Source organism: Electrona antarctica, assembly GCF_951216825.1.
Source record: "Electrona antarctica genome assembly, chromosome: 10".
In the NCBI taxonomy this organism is placed as follows: domain Eukaryota; kingdom Metazoa; phylum Chordata; class Actinopteri; order Myctophiformes; family Myctophidae; genus Electrona; species Electrona antarctica.
The window spans coordinates 20,652,281-20,672,220 of NC_136791.1; the positions used below are offsets into that span (position 1 = coordinate 20,652,281).

At 40.0% G+C, this 19,940-nt stretch overlaps 1 protein-coding gene across 4 annotated transcripts; it reads left to right on the forward strand.

Moving 5' to 3' along the window:
* Positions 1-1,823: 1,823 nt before the first annotated feature.
* Positions 1,824-19,455, forward strand: blnk (B cell linker). Of its 4 annotated transcripts, none has more exons than XM_079511984.1 (22): positions 1,824-1,945; positions 2,615-2,680; positions 4,186-4,235; positions 5,091-5,143; positions 5,239-5,347; positions 6,066-6,169; positions 7,346-7,415; positions 7,547-7,624; positions 8,614-8,639; positions 8,777-8,799; positions 8,929-8,985; positions 9,509-9,536; positions 9,636-9,684; positions 10,491-10,548; positions 11,005-11,032; positions 11,228-11,255; positions 11,378-11,453; positions 12,860-12,891; positions 13,548-13,618; positions 16,113-16,193; positions 16,497-16,652; positions 18,243-19,455. In XM_079511984.1, exons 1-22 carry the CDS (start codon positions 1,863-1,865, stop codon positions 18,357-18,359), a joined length of 1,443 nt encoding a protein of 480 aa, XP_079368110.1. In that variant the 5' UTR covers positions 1,824-1,862; the 3' UTR covers positions 18,360-19,455. The 4 variants fall into 4 exon arrangements, with proteins under 4 accessions (XP_079368110.1, XP_079368111.1, XP_079368112.1 ...); XM_079511985.1 differs by having other exon boundaries at positions 16,116-16,193; XM_079511986.1 differs by having other exon boundaries at positions 4,189-4,235.
* The last annotated feature ends 485 nt before the right edge of the window (positions 19,456-19,940 follow it).

Below are 19,940 nucleotides of genomic sequence, written 5' to 3' on the forward strand. Positions count from 1 at the left end.
TTCTGATCTATTGTTTGTCTATATGCACACTATTTCTGACTGGGCAATATTCACTCTGACAACTTGTGGTCCTGTTTAGATAGCTTGATGATTTTATAGCCTATAGTGTGCACATTGAAAAACAATTAAGACACCAGACAACAAAGTGGAATATGTCTTCTTTTATTTTCCTGTGCCGGACAAAGCTCAGCAATCATTTGAAGTTAGTGTTTATTCATAAGCTTGTTACCCAGCTCTGATTGACTTCATTCAATGCATTCCATCAAACTTCTGGTTACCTGCTGACAAATCAGCAAACTAGAATATTGTTGGGCCAAGAAAGTGATGAATCTTTCCTTTCCTCCTTTTGTTTATCCTTGCGGTTCCTTCACATCTGCTGTGATTCAATCCTGTGTCCGTGTCTTTTCCACATTTACAGAGAACATTTTATCTCAGTAAAATGCCTGTCACAAGAACATAGAGCACCGCCGTGCTTCTGAGACTCTCACAGAGTGAGTGTGTATGGGGGCGTGCAAAACTACACGGTCATCATTTTTATTCTTAGCACTTGTCAAAGTTTAGCAGCAGGGAAAAAAAAGTTAGGATTATCATGCCACAGTACTTTCCAAAAAGGGCTCATCGTAATGACCTCACTCCTACACTATTTCTGAAGCTGAAAACACCCACCATACGGCACAGCATGAGTTACAGTTAATATGTTAATATACAGTACAGATCAAATGCATAATAATAATAATAATAAATAATAATAATTGTAAGGCTAGTAATAATAATAATAATAATAATAATAATAATATACAGTATATATATAAAGACAGGCTTGCCTTGAATTGAATTATGGCGTTAAATTAGTGTGAGGATTCTAGCCTCCAAACTATAGTCCTGCAATGATCAATTCAATTCAAAGAGCTTTATTGGCATCAGAAAACAAACGTATTACTTTGCCTTAGAGTGGTTGAACCTTTTATCAGTTCACAAATCTTGCTGCCATGTGTTGCATTTCTTCAATTGTATTTTTTGTCGTTGTTTTCAAACTTACTTTGGGTGTATGTCTCTGGTGTCTTGGTTGGTATAGTGGGCAGGTGGTTATAAAGTGTAGCTCTGTTTCCACCACATTTTGTGTGCAGTGGTTGCATAGTCTGTCTTCCCTTGGGAGCGGGGTCTGTCTGTGGCGGCCTTTGATCTATAAGGCACATGTGTTCAGTCTGTACCTAGCAGCAACGGCTCCAGAAAATTGTGACTGGGGGTGCTATGGGGGTGCTGGCTATTTAGAGGGGGGGGCTAATGTATCTTGGTTCAATTGGGCTTGTTTGGAGCCCCCCCTCCCCCCCCATATTCTTTGTTTAGTGCATTTTAAATAAGTTAAACTTAATAAACTCGATGGATTGATTGTTACCGCTTGATTGTTGTTGTTGTTGTTGTTTTAAATTGTTTACTGGAGGGGGCCTTTAAGTGCTGGCCTACGGATGAGTATAGGACTTCTAAATGCAGTTGCTGTCATAGCATGAGTGAAAATTACCACTCTCTCCGTGTGTGTGTGCGTGCGTGTGTGTGTGTGTGTGTGTGTGTGCGTGCGTGCGTGCGTGCGTGCGTGCGTGCGTGCGTGCGTGCGTGCGTGCGTGCGTGCGTGCGTGCGCGCGCGCGTGCGTGCGCGCGTGCGTGCAAGCGTGCATGGGCAGTGAGGATGAAAAAGAGAAGTGATCATCCATAATGACTTCCCTCCCATCTGTGACAACATGATGAGTGACTGGTTGTTGCATGCCATGCACACACACACACACACACACACACACACACACACACACACAGTCCGTTTACAATCATACAGTCCACAGGAGTATGGTCAGTGTATTAGAGGAACGATGACTACAAATTTACGTTTTGGATCAAATATGAATATGGAGACGTTCAGTAAACTAACTGCTCCAGCCACGACAAAATTTCGGTAAGCAAAAACTATACTAACTACTAAACTACTAAAATATTAATAATCTTCCTATTGCAGGAATTTTGAAGAACGATCAGCTGATAAGTGACATACTATAGGCTAATGCTTTCTAAAATTATCAAAACTCAGTCCACGTTTTTTTAGAAATGGCAGTTATGGATATGACTTGTGCTACTCTGTAAGAGGGCAAACGGCGCACGATATAGGATAAAAAAAAAACAAGAAGTCACAAGTCATCATTTCATCACATATATGTTACGAAAAAGGTTATGAAAAACTATTTCAACCTTCTGTGGCCAGCCTATACATGAATCCACAGATAAGTGCAAAGTGCAAACCATGCCATAAAAGTGAAGAACGAAAATGTGCATATTATAGACTAGAGACTTATTGTGAGATACTGTTTGGGTATAATTACATGTCTCAAACAACATGTCTCCCTCAACTTCTCTCACACTGTAATTGCATAGTACAGAGCCTCTGCAAGCCTGAGTGTATCTTTGCTTATTATACAGTAAGTGTGGAGTGTAATGGTGACAGACATTACTTGTCCAGCGCTATGTTCAACTCATGATACTGTCAAATTCACAAGTCTTGCTTTCAAACTGCTAAGAATCCATCAAGATGTGGCACCAAAGAAATGATGCAGAATAATGTGTTTTCCAGGCAGCTTCAGAAGGTGGTTCAGGACATCAAGAAAAATGATGGCAGCTTGCTGGATAAACTAAAAAGGTTAGTTTGTAAGTGATGTGTTCACTTGCAGTATACAAAGTATAAGGATGAACGTTTTGCACAATAGCCCACAGAAGACAAAACTCTGACAGAAATAGCACTGTAAGTGTTGGACAGAAGACAAAACTCTGACAGAAATAGCACTGTAAGTGTTGGAGACGCACACACGTAGCAGTAGAATATCTCAATTCCCTTTTCTCAACACACTGTCTGTGTGGACTCTTCATCAACCAAATCTGGTGCATTAGCTGTGTGTGTGCACACACACACACACACACACACACACACACACACACACACACACACACACACACACACACACACACACACACACACACAGACCAGACCACAAACAAAATATAGATGGCGACTGAAATACACTAACAGATGGCTGATTTTTCGCTTTCGTTTACTGGGATGAAACTATTGACCTTACTTGTAAGTAGTTCTATTTTAATAGTCATCAACTAACCAGGGCAATGCGAACATGTGCTGTTAACACTTTGACAGAAACTGTTTGGCATTATGTGAAAATAAAGTTGCAATCAACATATCATTACTCAAGCTGTTATAATCTTTATTTATATCCTGTATAACAGGGGTTCCCAACCACTGGTGGTACTTGAGCCCCCCTCTCGTGATACACAGAGGAGTCGCCCAAAAAAGGGGAAAAAAGACAAAAGTGGAATGAAATATTTGCATTACTGCAGGTAGTTCTTCTGACCAAGCAGTTGGTTGAAATTGGCCATCCAGTCGTGCTGAAATGAGCATGACAGCACAACTAGTCGTTAATAGAAGATTTGAGAACGGATTATTCACATTAGAAATATCATCACTCATCAGTTATGCTGATCAGTGATTAGACTGAGTTTTGTCAGAGCAGCGTCATTGGCGGCAGTGGATCAGGGGTAGAGTGGCACCAAAAGGTTGCCAGTTCGATCCCGAGCTCCCCCAGAGCTAGTGTTGAAGTGTCCTTGAGCAATACGCTGAACTCCTAATAAGCCTATCTCACAGCATTTACACGTTTTTTTCTCTGGAGAATCTAAGTACATTTCCTAATGTAAAAATGTGACAGACCAATATTATTATGAAGCAAACAAGATGGTAAATCAGCTCGAACAGATAGAACAAACCTTACCTTGAGAAAACAAAAGTTGTAGACTTCTTAAATTACCTCTGTTAACATGTAGCGTCTATGGAGTGACGTCACGCTATCACCACTAGCCCCGAAAGGGGGGCGTATTAAGGGGGCGGGGAAATTCTGTGACATAGGCCTATTGCTCCTGATGTGCTGGTTGGTGCCTTGCATGGTTTCTGCTGCCATTAGTGTATGAATGTGTGGGTGAATGTAATGCACAATCTATGTAAAGCGCTTTGGATAAAGGCGCTATATAAATGCACCATTTGGGAACCAATGCTGTATAACACGTTTGAGGACATGTTTGTATACCCTCAAATAATGTCAACCCTTTTGCAATGCTTCTTCCCCAAATCTCTCCACATAGCAGATTCACAAGCAAGTCTACTCCTAAACTTCCTGCCAGAGACTACCAAGGTAATAGCTATAGAGGGTATGCGCATGCATAAAGTGAATGGGAAATCGAGTGGCAAATTGAGTGGCAAAGTGAGTGGAAAAGTGAGTTTAACATTGTTTAACGTCGTTTAATGCAATCAAATAGGACTTTTTCTGTTTGGATGTATGGGCTGTCAAGGCCAGAAAGTAGTTTTTTGCCACTCAGTCAGTAGGTGTTCCCGCATAACTTCCGGGTTTGATGATGATGTCACGCGCATACCATCTGTTATTTTAAACATGTTTAAATCAGTCATACGGATGAAGCAACAAAAAAAATCCACTTAAAATGTTATCAGAAAAAATTAATGTTAGACAGTTTAGACTAGATCATGTTATATAATAATATATAATATCATATACAGTAAGACGCCTGAGGGTGAGAAGCGACCTCGCCCTTTAGGCACGCATCCGTCTGTGACTGCAGCAGAATATCTATACATTCATGTCCACAGTCTTTGCACTTCAAAAATAAATAATGTGGACACAAAAAATGTTTCATGCATGGCATTAGGCTATAAAAAAAACAACCAGCGTGTCCGCCCTGAGACTGGGAGGTCATACCAAAAAATGGGACCAATGCCTCCTTGCTTGGCATTCGGCATCCAACCCAACTCAGCTGGTTGGATTGGGGCTAAGTCCCTGCAACATACTATAGGGTCATGTCCAGTGGGTGTACTTGTACGTCATGTCCAGGGGGTGTACTTGTACATCAAGCTGCCTCACGCTACAGAAACAGGAGATAGGCTCCTAATATATGAGCCTCATGGCTCGGCAAGGCTTACTTACTCATTAGGCTATAATAAACCTATATATAAACCTGTGCTTATCTTTATAAAGGCCTATCGGGTTCTGATGTTGATGGCGATGAACAATGGTCGGAGGCTGAATTTGTAAGTCAAAACAAGCATTTTGAGAACGCTCAAGACTACAGTATGTGTAGGCTACTATATTATACACGTATTTATCATACATTGAATACTTTCAGGACACATATGAAGACCTGGAAGACGGTGATGACTATGAGCCACCCCCGAATAGTCACAGAGTCTTCACCCCACCACCTTCGGCCTCCTACCACAGAGGAGAGTATGTGGGTCAGTATCGTTCTTTCTTTCTTTCTTTCTTTCTTTCTTTCTTTCTTTCTTTCTTTCTTTCTTTCGTTTGTTTCGGACATCATAATAAAAAAGCCACAAATCCTCACTCCAGAAAGAAGTCTGTTAAAATGGGCAAAACTTGCACTCTCTCTGACTTTTCCTCTGTAATTGAGACAACCAATTTAGATGCAAATGTTGTCTTTATGATAACGAATATCGAAATGGTGGCAAGGCTGAGAAACGTGTGTGATGGTAATGTCGTACGACGGTACTGTGTGCCACAAATAGACGATCTTCAAGCTCACAAACAGTAGCGATACAACACTTTGTGAGCTTGTAGATTGGCTATTTTTGGCACGTGACTCCAGCATGCAACAAAATTAAAATCAATCTTAATTCAGCGTCACACCCCAATACTAACCTACATAGCCTGAATGTGCAGGCCCACCTACCCAGTCAACCAAACCATGACAATTAATTGATAACAAAAATGCAATGAAGAATTTACTTTTTATTATCGCTTTAGCTGTATTTCTTACTATTACACCATTAATTGTCACTATCCTCCTTTCCTGTGGAAAATAAGTTATTTTTGGGAAGTGACATGGTTATACAAAGACGTGTAAATTAGCCACAAACATTGCGTCTGATGTCAGAGTACTGCATTATGCAAATGCTTATGTCCCTTTTTTTCCTCTGTCTGCTTCTCTTTTTTCAGACAGCTGCCATGACAGGCCTGCCCAGCCCCCCCCCAGGAAGCCCTTCCGCCCAGCCAAAAACACCAAACCACTACCACCCGCACCCAGCCAGATGTCTGATGAAGTAATACAACTTACCGCAGTTAAACCGAAGATGGATGTCTTTCATACTTTGTTCTATTTCCTATTGTACCTGCATGGTGCCACATGAGCTGTGTTGCATGTTGTCTCAAGCAGGGATTGGCATTAATGGTTGCCCGACTGCCCATGGCAAGTAGATAAAACGTTCGGGCAAGTAGAGTTTTCTTTCAGGTTGCCCGGTGGGCAAGTGCATTCCGTCTTTATTAAATATGATTGGCTATTTATGAAGAACAATGCTACCTTTAGGCTTTTTACAACTTTATAGCAGTTGCACTCATTATGGCTTTTCAAAGTGACTGTCGCCACTCGGTAGTTACTAGTTAACGATTAGATTTAACATTATTTTATTCTACAAGCACAAATTTATGATTATAAGTGGCCATGACCTTTGGGCCAGTAGAACATGACCTGTACTTGCCTGACGGGCAAGGTCCTCTGAGACCTTATTGTCAACTGGGCGACTGTGGCTCAAGAGGTAGAGCAGGTCGTCCAATGATCCATGGGTCGGCGGTTCGAATCCCGGCTCCTTCTGTGTACATGTCGAAGTGTCCTTGGGCAAGACACTGAACCCCAAATTGCTCCCGATGTGCTGGTTGGTACCTTGCATGGCTTCCGCCGCAATCGGTGTATGAATGTGTGTGTGAATGGGTGAATGTAATGCACAATCTATGTAAAGCGCCTTGGATAAAGGCGCTATATAAATGCACCATTTACCATTTTATATAAATGCACCATTTAACCCCGGTGACGGAATGGGTGATTTGGGCCCGAGTCGCCACTATAGTACAACCTGAGAGTGAGAATTTATCTCCAGTGCCAGCCTGTTTCCTGTCTAAGGTCGATGGCTGTACTATCTGCTATGTCACCCAAACAAATTACAAATATATGCTGTTACAGTACTCCACATCAAAGCCAAGTCTCTGCACTACAATGTGTGTGACTTTAGTGCTGAATGTTTAAAAATGAACAGGTAAGGTTCAGAGTTGAATGAACACAGGAATTTGCTGTGTATACGTATGTAGGCTAAATCAGGCTGGCCTAGTTCGGGACACATGGGAGATTTATAAATACCAGATTGTACGTATTGGAGAATATGCAATGTAGCCTCTTTTTTTCCCTTTTTTTTGCAATACTGTACCTAATCATTGTTAACTTTTAGGAGGACTACATCAATCCAGACGGCGGTTATGATGATAACTACATAGACCCTACTGAGAAATCACTATCCAGTAAGATACTCTAATCATCAATAGAAATAAATATGACATGGGCAGTATTACTACTACTACTACTACTACTACTACTACTAATAATAATAATAATAATAATAATAATAATATTATATGCTTCTGCTTCACAGATCCTCTCATATGTCACACAAACAGACCAGTGCTAACCTTTATGTCAAAACCTGCACCTGAATGCCCACCTAGCCCTGGTAGGCTGAAACCACAGCAACACAAAGGGTTTTTTCCTGCATGGTGACACTTCCTATGTGTCATAACTATAATATTACATTATACATTATTGACATATACTTATAAGGCATATTAATCTGCTTGTAAAACGGTATATTTATAGTTACAAGAACTCATAAATACAAATAATGCTTCATCACAATAATCCGAACACATAATGACTTATACGGTCATGCATTGTAATCTGCTTATGACACTGTATAAATGCTGTTAAGCACAAGGACATTATAGTATAATTCAATCACGACACATTACATAACGCCTTTTATAGCGACTTATAAGGTCAAGTATATCATATACTTCATGATTACTGGTCACTCAGAGACAGGATCGTAGTGTCATTCTCTCATTTCCTCACTTGTAATGCATTATAACAATTGTATAATGCATTTTAATCACTATTATGATGCATTATATTGTGATTATAAGTCATATAAGTGGTCATTGAGTGTTTTAAGCAAAGTGGGGCAAACATTGCATTGATTCTATATGCACACGCACACACACACACGTGCGCGCACACACACACACACACACACATAATTGCACACGCAGCACACATATACTCACACGCATGCACACACATACACACACACACACACACACACACACACACACAGACACACACACACACACACACACACACACACACACACAATTACACAAAACGTTTCTGCGTATACCTTCAGAAATGTCATTACTTTAAGCACCTATTGACCTTTACAGTGACTTACATGTATAATGAATTACATTACAACGGTGAGTAAAATACGTTATGAAGGAATTTGCAATGTATTACAACTATATAGATCCTGTGATCCTACAGTGATATAAGCAGATTATAATACTCTATATGTTTGCTAATAGTGCATTATAGACACATCTATAGTATGCTTTTGATAATGAGCATATCCTTCTATCCTTAACGTTGATCTTGGTTATGTTTCAGATGTATATGAAGTTCCTGACCAAGAGGTAGATATAGTCTAATGAGACTACTATCTTCTACTGAATCTAATTTGTTCTGTCTAATATACAGTAGTGTATAATAATCTTTGACATATGGAAATAACCTTTCCCCCTGTTTTGTTTTTGTTTTTGTTTTTTTAAAGGAGAGCTCATCTCTAGAAAACAGGTCAGTTTAACTCCAATTCCAATAGAGTGCCAATTTTGAATGGAATTGTTTTGTTTCATGTATACTGCAGAATGCCTCCAGTCCCATCACAACCTTCACGTCCTTTGTTTTGTTTCATTTATACTGCAGAATGCCTCCAGTCCCACCACAACCTTCACGTCCTTTGCCGCGTATTCGAAACCCCAGGTAAGGCTGCTACAGTTGGGTGCCACCGATATTGTCCCTTATCATTTGACCCATTTAGGCCTGACCTCAAAATTTTAAAAAATCCTTCTAAATCCTCCAGTTTTCTGAAATAAATATTTTCACGATTTTTCAAAAATAGCAGACCTACAAGCTCGTAGCGCGCCACTCGGTGGCGCGCTATGAGCTTGTAGATCTGCTATTTTTCAATAGCTAAATTATAACATAATGTTTAAAACACCAAAAGGGGTTCCCGCCCCCAAAATGGGTTAACTGTCCTTTTGCGCAGATCACGCAAACCTCAGCAAAAAGAAAAGGACAATATCGATGGCCTCCAACTGTATATAGGAATATCAACATTGCATTATGTTCTCAACCTAATTTGTTGTTTTGATATTCGGGTGTTTGTGTGTCTTTGGTAACACATATCTTTAATGCATTATAAACACCTACTGCATTATAAGTGTGTGGATATAATGTCAGTCAACATAAGTCACTATAAAAGCACATTATTTTTATTTTTCAGAATGGACATTAGGCAATCGCCTCTTCCAGTAAGTCATTTCTGTTCTTTAACAGTATAGTATAGTTTCTTAAAATGGATGTAGAACTGTTATACAGCTTGTGACTTGATCCATTTTGTAATTGTTCAGGTCCATCAGCCCTTGGATGTTGATAATGAAGTATGTGACACAAATGATAGTAAGTAGCCTATCAAAGGCAGAAATTACTCCGTTAACAATTTATTTTTCAATCTTGTGTGTCTCTTTACTCACCCCATGAAGCCTTGAATTCATGGAGATTGTTTTGTTTTGTCACATTCCTAAGCCAATGATTTGATGTAAAGTACAATTTTTAGGTATTTGTACTTATTTCCAATTTCCAATACTTTTACTTCTGCGCCACTACATCTCAGATCCAAATATTGTACTTTTACTCCACTACATTTATTTGAAAACATTATAGTTACTAGTTACTTTGATTATTATTACAAAACATACATTACACACTTCAGCCCTACATAGTATTTCGGCCATTTGAAAATAGCCGATCTATAGATCGCCTATGACAGTTGAATTTCTGAAATCTGACGTACTTTTTACTTTTGGTACTTTAAGTACATTTTGATGCCAATATACTTTTGTACTTTCACTCAAGTACATTTTGAATTCCGGGGGTTAATTTTGTGGGTGAACACTATTCCTTTAGTTTGTGTAAAACTGTGACTTGTTTGCTCCATCTAGTGGATGGACAGTGAAATTACATCTGTGTGACACAGAGCAGTTATGTGTATGTAAAATAGATAGGTCAGTGGTGGAAAAAGTACTCACGTGTTTTCCTCACGTTTTAAAGTCCTACAATATTTGCCTCTCTCCCCATTTCCTGTCAGCCTACTAAGCCTGTCTGTCCCTCTATAAAAACATATAAAATTAAGGCGAAAGCCACAAAAAAAACATTTAAAAAAAAGTCATAGTTCAGATTTGTAACCATTCTGTTTACTCCTGCAGGGCCAAGTATAAGGCCTGTTAAGGACCGCCCACCCTTTGCACTAAAGCCTAGCAGAGAGTAAGTTTTGTATGATAAAGTAGTTCTGGTTTCATACTGTTTAAAGGGATCATGACATTTCTTTCTTAATTTTTCTTAGGTTTTCTGAGCTCAATTGCATCCAAAAAACCTGAACTTTTAACATTCAGTAGATTTTCTGTGGTCTGGGATTTTCTGGCTAAAACAAATGCTCTGAGTTGCCTGTGAACTGTGAGGTAAGAGTCCACAAATTCCAGAATATATGACATAAGAATTTGCCAGCAGATCACTGCAGCTCGAAAGGCTTCAGAACACACCCCAGACCACAGAAATTCCACTGAATGTTCAAGGTTCAGGTTGTGTGGGTGTAATTGAGGTCATAAAACCTAAAAAAAAAGTCATGAAACCTTTAAACTTTATAGTGTTACCCATTATCACAGCAGTGGTTTATTGAATGCAATATAACATTGTTTTTTCTTCTTTATTTTTTCTTTGCAGTTTGCCGCCAAAACCAGCTTTCAGAGCAGTATGAATATTATTTTATAAATAGAACCTCATTGCAATATATTATTAGGCCTACCATTCATAATTTACATTAATGTAATTAATGGTTTCAACCAACCGTAAATGTGTCTGTCTGTCTTAGCCAGCCAATGCATTTTTTTTTTTAAATATAAGGGCCTGTCGCTGTGTATGATCATTAATGAGATTATTGTTGCAGAAACCAGAGTTGATGGACAGAGAGGATGGTAGGTTTTTATATTCATACATGTATAACACATTACAAACATACAGACTATTTGTGTGTATACATTTTAATAAATTAACAAAAACAATGGACTTCCTAACCACACAAGACTCATTGCCACAGGTCCATTACTACCCACGAGGAACGACAACCCCAGACTCCCTGTGAAACCGAGTATAACTGACTTCAAACGGCCAAAGTAAGAAATGCACGTACAGGCCCTGTGTGTTGGTTATCAATGTATATTTGAATGTTGTTCGAACATTCATCAGTAGGTGTACTGAGGAATATGCCACCCACCTTTCACACAGTCTGTTTGTCCCCCTCCCTTCAGGCAGGAGGCTGCGTACTATTAAGGATGGAGTGCCGTGATATTTTTTTCCAGTTTTTCATGTGTTTATGAGATGATAGTACTTCATTGGACCCCTTGGTGTGGTTGTTATGTGCAGTGCAATGATGTCTTCCCTTTGTATTTAGGGTTTCTTCCTGGAGGCTGAAACCTTGACAGTCAAACGTACCATTGAAAAAACAGTGATATTGTGACATCACAATATCATCCGTTCCCTCCCCTTTTATCATACAGCTGTGGGTTCGGCTTCAGTTAGGCTTCAGTTCAGGTGGATCACCGCCCATCACCACCCACCAGGCAAACCAGGCATACTTAATGAACTGGTGGGCGTGTCCACATAAAAACAACCTTTTAACAAATACTGTAGCCTACACTTTTTTGAAAATCATTCTTCCTCCTTATATAATAATAATAATATCTGATGATCATGTCTTAGGGTGGAAAAAAATCACGGTACTCATCTTTAATTAAGGCCAGCACAACCAGGCTCTAGACCTTGAACTCAATGAACTGTGACCTTCGCACTAGTGATCTGTGAGACTACACATGACCTCTGCATTATGAACTTGAGCTGCATGTGACACATGAACGTTTTCTTTTTTTAATGCTGTTTTTAGTGCTGCTGCTTTTTTATGGGCAACGTGCAATATTTTATAATATTTTGCACTTTTAGGTTTTATGTTTTATGAATTGTTATGAACTTTTAAAGAATGCCTATGAAAAGTTTTGCCTGAATAGTAATAATAATCATACATTTTATTTATAAGGTGCCTTTCGGGGCACAACAAGTTAAAAACCGTTACAAAACACAGTTAAAAGTAAAAGCAAAAAAAGTATAGTACAGCTTGCAGCAGATAGACACAAAGGTCAGCCATATGCCTTCCTAAACAGGTAGGTTTTGAGGTGGGTTTGGAATAATGGTGATTGAGTCCATGTTTCTAATATCAGGGGGGAGTACTTGTATGGAGTTAGTTGAGTTTATAGGACTAGATAGTACAATCCCTTAGATAATCAGAACTTGGCATCGAGTGGGGTAGGGAATGACAATAGAACTCCTTAAACCCTAGTGAACCTTGAACACAGATATTTGCATTTCCCGGCACATCAACAGTAGGCTGCAGAGTCAAAACCCCCGGCCGGTGTTCATTTATCAATATCTATATGTGTACACTCTCAGACCTAAATTCACACTGAGGATACTGTGTGTACTGTGTTTGATTTGTTAAAATAATGAAGCTTATAATCTCCCCTTGCAGGATTCCAATACCACATTTTCTGTCCCCAAACAGTAAGTATCAATATTGTGTCTCATGTTGACTTAGCTACAGCGGCAGGTGGATAATCCTATAGGCATTAAGGTTTTTACATTGTAATGTGTCCGTGACAAATCATAAACAGGGAATTCTTTCATGAATTACTTATGCCATGCATTAACTATTGAATGCAGTGTAAACAGACATGATGATAGCCTACTATAGGCTTCATCGGCCTGAATTATACCCCATTTTCAACCAGTGGTCCGGGGACCACCAGCGGTCCTTGAGGGAGTTCCAGGGGTGGTCCCCATGCATGATGGAGAGTTGGTAACCAAATGGACCCTTATTAGATATTTAACTCTTGAGAGGGTAAAATTAAGCCAAATTGACCCGTGCAGGTCCTTTTGGTTCAATTTTACGCTCTCAAGAGTTACATTTTATTTTTTTTACTTAATTTTCAAGAAGCATACACAATTAAATAATGTAAAATTCTTATTTTGATCGTTTGCCTGTTGTCTCTCATATGGTACCAACATCATTACAGCATGTGGTGGAAAAAATCATATCCAATGACTACAAAATATTCTTTAGTTTTGGGTCTGAGAGGCTAAATGTCATCAAATGGTGGTCCGTGGCTCAAATGTCAAATGCATTACATCAAGTGACTTTACTCTCCATGTCGTTCCAGGACCACCCGACAGTAAGCAGCGTGTAAGCAGCGTGTCCAATGAGAATGGCGGGTCCATAGACACAGAAAAGGTTGTCCAGTTAATGTTTTACAATATTTTTGGGGCTTTTTTGCCTTTTATTGATAGGTCACAGTAGGTACAGGAAACGGGGAGAGACATGGGGGGGGGGGGGACTCGAACCCGCGACACACTGTCATGCTGGATTATACCAGCCTATAGGTGCCTCTACCGCTAAGCCTGCCCAGGCCCAGTTAACGTTTAACTGGTATTCTCATATGCAGTGGTGTAAACCAGTGGTTCCCAAAGTGGTGTCCGGGGACCCCTAGGGGTCCTTGAGAGAGTTCCAGGGGGTCCCACCGTCCCCAGCTAAATGATAGTTAGGAACCAAATGGACCCGTATGGGTCTGTAATTCGGAGAGTGTACAAATGGAAGTGTACAAATTACACTCTCAGAGTTAAATTAACGTTGACTTTACAATATAAATTGGGGTCCCAGAGATAGAAATGCCATCAAATGGGGGTCCGATGGTCCGTAGCCTAATTCAGCTCAAACCTAGGGTCCTTGAAATGACAATGGTTGAGAATCACTGCTAGAGCCGTAAAGATCTTCTCTTATGGGGGTCCCTGGCATATATTTTCTAATGGGGGTCCGCAGGCTAATGAGTGTCAACTTCAGCCCTATATACATTTCGCTCTGCATCTGCTATTTCCAAAATATTTTTATACATTTGAACACTTGAAACGGCACATTCTGCATAGTGAGTACTTTTACTTTTGGTGCTTTAAGTACATTTCGTTGCCAAACAATACTTTTGTACTTTTACTCGAGTACATTTTGAATTCCGGGACTTTTACTTGTAACAGAGTATAGTTTTACATTGCAGTATTGATACTTTCACTTACGTAAAACATGTGAGCACATTTTCCACCACTGCTCATATGGAATAAAGCATTTAGCAGTGTCCATACGCTGTGTAATGTGTATACACTACTGTACACACAGCATGAGCAGTGTAATGTGTATACACTACTGTACACACAGTGTCCATACGCTGTGTAATGTGTTTACACTACTGTACACACAGTGTCCATACGCTGTGTAATGTGTTTACACTACTGTACACACAGTGTCCATACGCTGTGTAATGTGTTTACACTACTGTACACACAGTGTCCATACGCTGTGTAATGTACTGTACACACAGTGTCCATGCGCTGTGTATTGTGTAATGTGTATACACTACTGTACACACAGTGTCCATATGCTGTGTAATGTGTAATGTGTATACACTACTGTACACACAGTGTCCATAGCTGTGTAATGTGTATACACTACTGTACACACAGTGTCCATAGCTGTGTAATGTGTATACACTACTGTACACACAGTGTCCATGCGCTGTGTAATGTGTATACACTACTGTACACACGGTGTCCATGCGCTGTGTAATGTGTATACACTACTGTACACACAGTGTCCATACGCTGTGTATTGTGTATACACTACTGTACACACAGTGTCCATACGCTGTGTAATGTGTATACACTACTGTACACACGGTGTCCATGCGCTGTGTAATGTGTATACACTACTGTACACACAGTGTCCATACGCTGTGTAATGTGTATACACTACTGTACACACGGTGTCCATGCGCTGTGTAATGTGTATACACTACTGTACACACGGTGTCCATGCGCTGTGTAATGTGTATACACTACTGTACACACAGTGTCCATACGCTGTGTAATGTGTATACACTACTGTACACACAGTGTCCATACGCTGTGTAATGTGTTTACACTACTGTACACACAGTGTCCATACGCTGTGTAATGTGTATACACTACTGTACACACAGTGTCCATACGCTGTGTAATGTGTTTACACTACTGTACACACAGTGTCCATACGCTGTGTAATGTGTATACACTACTGTACACACAGTGTCCATACGCTGTGTAATGTACTGTACACACAGTGTCCATACGCTGTGTAATGTACTGTACACACAGTGTCCATGCGCTGTGTATTGTGTAATGTGTATACACTACTGTACACACAGTGTCCATATGCTGTGTAATGTGTAATGTGTATACACTACTGTACACACAGTGTCCATAGCTGTGTAATGTGTATACACTACTGTACACACAGTGTCCATAGCTGTGTAATGTGTATACACTACTGTACACACAGTGTCCATGCGCTGTGTAATGTGTATACACTACTGTACACACGGTGTCCATGCGCTGTGTAATGTGTATACACTACTGTACACACAGTGTCCATACGCTGTGTATTGTGTATACACTACTGTACACACGGTGTCCATGCGCTGTGTAATGTGTATACACTACTGTACACACAGTGTCCATAGCTGTGTAATGTGTATACACTACTGTACACACAGTGTCCATAGCTGTGTATTGTGTATACACTACTGTACACACAGTGTCCATAGCTGTGTAATGTGTATACACTACTGTACACACAGCATGAGCAGAGGCATTGTTTTAGAATGTTTTAAAGTCTTATAATAATAATAATAATTTTGTTTCAGGAGGATTTGTACAGGAAACCCTGGTATGCTGGTGTCTGCGACCGCAAGACTGCAGAGGATGCGTTGATTCGGTCAAATAAGGTAAAAACATTAAATTAAATTAAAAACCATGGGCATTATGCAATTCATATCTTGGTTCGTGGCAGGTGTACAGGTAATCTGTGTGCATGCGTGCGTGTGTGTGTGTTGCTTACTGTAAATCGCTCTGGATTAAGAGCGTCTGCTAAATGCCTAAAATTGTAATTGTAAATTATACTATATGTACTGCATGGTTTGTCGTTTCCCGTTTTATAAAAGCAGATATTGTATGTATGTTTGTATGTATGTGACCAAGTCTATCTGATGTTGTTTATTTGAGCTTTTTGTTCTTGTACTGTATATCAGGATGGCTCGTTTCTGGTCAGGCAGAGTTCTGGTCAAGACATCCAGCAGCCCTACACCCTGGTGGTGTTATACAATGACCGGGTGTACAACATACCGGTGCGCTTCATTCCAGCCACTCTGCAGTATGCGCTCGGAAGGGAGAAGAAAGGAGAAGAGGTATGGGTCTTGGTGTTTTGAACTAGAATTACTGTACTGTACTGTACTGTACTGTACTGTACTGTACTGTACTGTACTGTACTGTACTGTACTGTACTGTACTGTACTGTACTGTACTGTACTGTACTGTACTGTACACCAGTACAATGTAAATGATAGTTTGGAGCCAAATAGAAAGTGTACCCACCGTCCCCATGCACCTACATTGGTTCCATTTGCGCACGCACGCACGCACGCACGCACGCACGCACGCACGCACGCACGCACGCACGCACGCACGCACGCACGCACGCACGCACGCACACACACACACACAGATTTTACCATATAAATTGTGGTCCCAGAGATAGAATTGCCATTAAATGGAGGTCCGTAGCCTATTGCATATATCAAACTGGGGGTCCTTGAAATGAAAATGGTTCAGAATCAATGTTAGAGCCGTAAAAAAATCTTCTCGTATCTTTTTCAAATGAGGGTCCGCAGGCTAATTAGTGTCAATCTGGGGGTCCTTGAAAATGAAATGAAAAGGTGAGAACCACTGCTTTACACCAGTGGTTCCAAAACCCGTGACCCAAAAGAGACATTTGATGTCTCCCCGGGACCCAAACTAGTGAGAGAAAACAAAAACAGATCTACAAGCTATTTTCACATTTCATGACATGACAAAAAGATCATTGAATTATGTTTTTCAGCAATTTTTGGTGGATGTTTTTTTGAAAATGTCTTGAATGTCTAAATGTAGTAAACAACAAATGAAGGGTCCCATGAAAATGTGTCCGGGACCCCACTGTTTTTGGAACCAGTTCTGTAGCAACACCATACACGCTGAGTGGGGAGAATATAGCTTGTAATAGCTTGACTTCATTCTCCTGACAGCAAGAGGAAGCATGTATGTGCATGGGGGTGATATCTGGGTTTTGGCTCATGTCCAAAAAAGCCTCCTATTTTAGAGGGGCCGTATATTTTTGTCACTCGAGGGTGGGAGTTGTGATCTAGCAGAGTTTTTCTCTGTAATTTTATGCCTGGGGTATATTTAGGTTTAGGCTCCAACATCTGTCCCAGTCCCGGGTTTCATTCCAGTTTGGCTGTTGTATAGTGCAAATGCAACCCCCTACTACACATCAGTGTTGATTTCGTCGACTAATACTATGACAAAACATGTTTGTCGACTAATACTACGACTATCTTTTTTCACTTCTTTTTTTTCACACTTTCAAATGAAAACTAAACTACAGTATGATGACTAAAACTAAGACTAAATATATTGACAATTTCGTCATCAAATATAAACTACTACTAAAATGTTAAGAAGGGACTAGTGGACAAGAGATCCAGTCTAAGTGAAGTTTACATTGGTGGCATGCTGAAAATAGCCGATCTACAAGCTCACAGCGCGTCACGCTGAGTCGCGTTGTGAGCTTGTAGATCTGCTAATCGCCCCCCCTCTGAAAGAATCTATATTCAAAGATTTGCGCCACATTTACAAGTAAGTAATATAATGCTTAAAACACCAAAAGGGGTTCCCGTCCTGAATGGAACTGAATGATGATCGAAAATGATCTGAACTATGTGTCCTCCTCCTCTTCTCAGCTTTTCAGCAGTGTTTCCCACATGATTGAGAGCCATCAGAGGAATCCTCTAGTACTGATTGACACCCAGAGTCACAACAAGGACGCCACCAAACTGTTGTACGCTGTGAGGCCATAATGAGGGAGCCAAGACGAAGCAGATGCCCGTCCCAGATGCAACCAGTGTTGATTTTGACAGCAAATGTTAATTTTTGTTTTAGTCATAGTTCTCTTGAATAGTTTTCATTTAGTTTCGGTCACATTTCAGTCACCTGGAATGTTTTAGTGTTAAGTCTAGCTCACAACTCGACGCAGCGCGACGTGTTGTGAGCTTGTATAGATCTGCTATTTTCAGCATGCAACCAAGTGTAAAATGACTTTTATTTATACTGGATCTCTTGTCCACTAGTCTCTTCCTAACAGATTCGTTTTTTAAGATTTAGTCACCGTAGCTTAGTTTGTTTCCGTGTAGTTTGTCAGTGAATAAAGGTAGTCGACGAACAATTTTCGTCATAGTATTAGTCGAACAAAATCAACATGGTCCAAGATGCAACCTAGCTATGCCGAGCCTGTAGTGCCAGACCACTATTTCCCGCTATTTCCCCAAGACCATTTTTGTATTAAGAAAAAAGAGAGACGATCCGGGCACTAAAAGTGAAAAAGTCAATTTTTGTATTATCAGGAATGTGTATGGTGAACAAGCTACACGAACCAGCGGTCCGGGGACCACCAGTGGTCCTTGAGGGGGTTCCAGGTGGTCCCCAGCTAAATGATGGAGAGTTGGTAACCAAATGGACCCTTACACTGTAGCTCTTTAACTCTTGAGAGCGTAAAATGAAACCCAATGGACACTCTCAAGAGTTAAATTATTGTTTACTTGCATTACTTATTTTACAAGAAGTCTACACAATTCAACGTTTGCCTGTTATCTTTCCTATGGTACCAACATCAATACAGCATGGAATTGTGGACAAAATCTTGTCCAACGACAACAAAATATTCTTTAGTTTTGGGTCTGAGAGGCTAAATCTTGTCAAATGGTGTTCTGTGGCTCAAATACCCAATAAACAACGGGCCTTGATATGAAAAGGGTTGACAACCACTGCTCTAAACTCAACTCGTTCACCGTTGACATTTTGAAAAGAAATGCCCCACCTCAGGAGAAAACTGTTTTAAACCTAATCCAAGAAATAACAATGCTGCAGCAAAGCTCAGGAAGCCTGTACAGTAGATTGTAGTTTCCATAGCTATTTAACCTGAATATGTTTTATTCTGTTAATAAAAAGGTTCTTTGTGTTGAATCACTTGAATGGCGCTATATCACCCTTGTTCAATGATCAGACAATTCACAACACAAAATGGACAAACTAAATACATTTATTATCTTTTTCAACAGGTAATGCTATCATAATCATGCAGTCGTTGCATAACAAAAAATGACTAGGCACTTGGTGGACAAAAAGAATTCTCAGGATATTTTACAGTACCTCTAGTTAAAGACTGTACAATACAATATACTATATATATTTATCTTAACTGAAAAATATATACACAGTTATTTGTCTATGCCGACGTGTGCACTCAGAAAATTGGGTTACATCCGCATGATTTGGTTGTTTGTCCAATGGTCCTAGACTGACATACACAGGCCAGAATTCCCTTGCCCTGTCTGGATACCTACAGTATGGGTCATGGCTACGTGATGCTTAAGTTATACCTG

Excerpts from the sequence above, each read along its gene's own strand:
- blnk (XM_079511984.1), top strand. The coding sequence starts at position 1,863 with ATGACTACAAATTTACGTTTTGGATCAAATATGAATATGGAGACGTTC. Across the intron at positions 1,946-2,614 it reads CCAGCCACGACAAAATTTCG|GCAGCTTCAGAAGGTGGTTC; the intron begins GTAAGCAAAAAC and ends TGTGTTTTCCAG. Across the intron at positions 9,685-10,490 it reads AGTATGTGACACAAATGATA|GGCCAAGTATAAGGCCTGTT; the intron begins GTAAGTAGCCTA and ends TTACTCCTGCAG.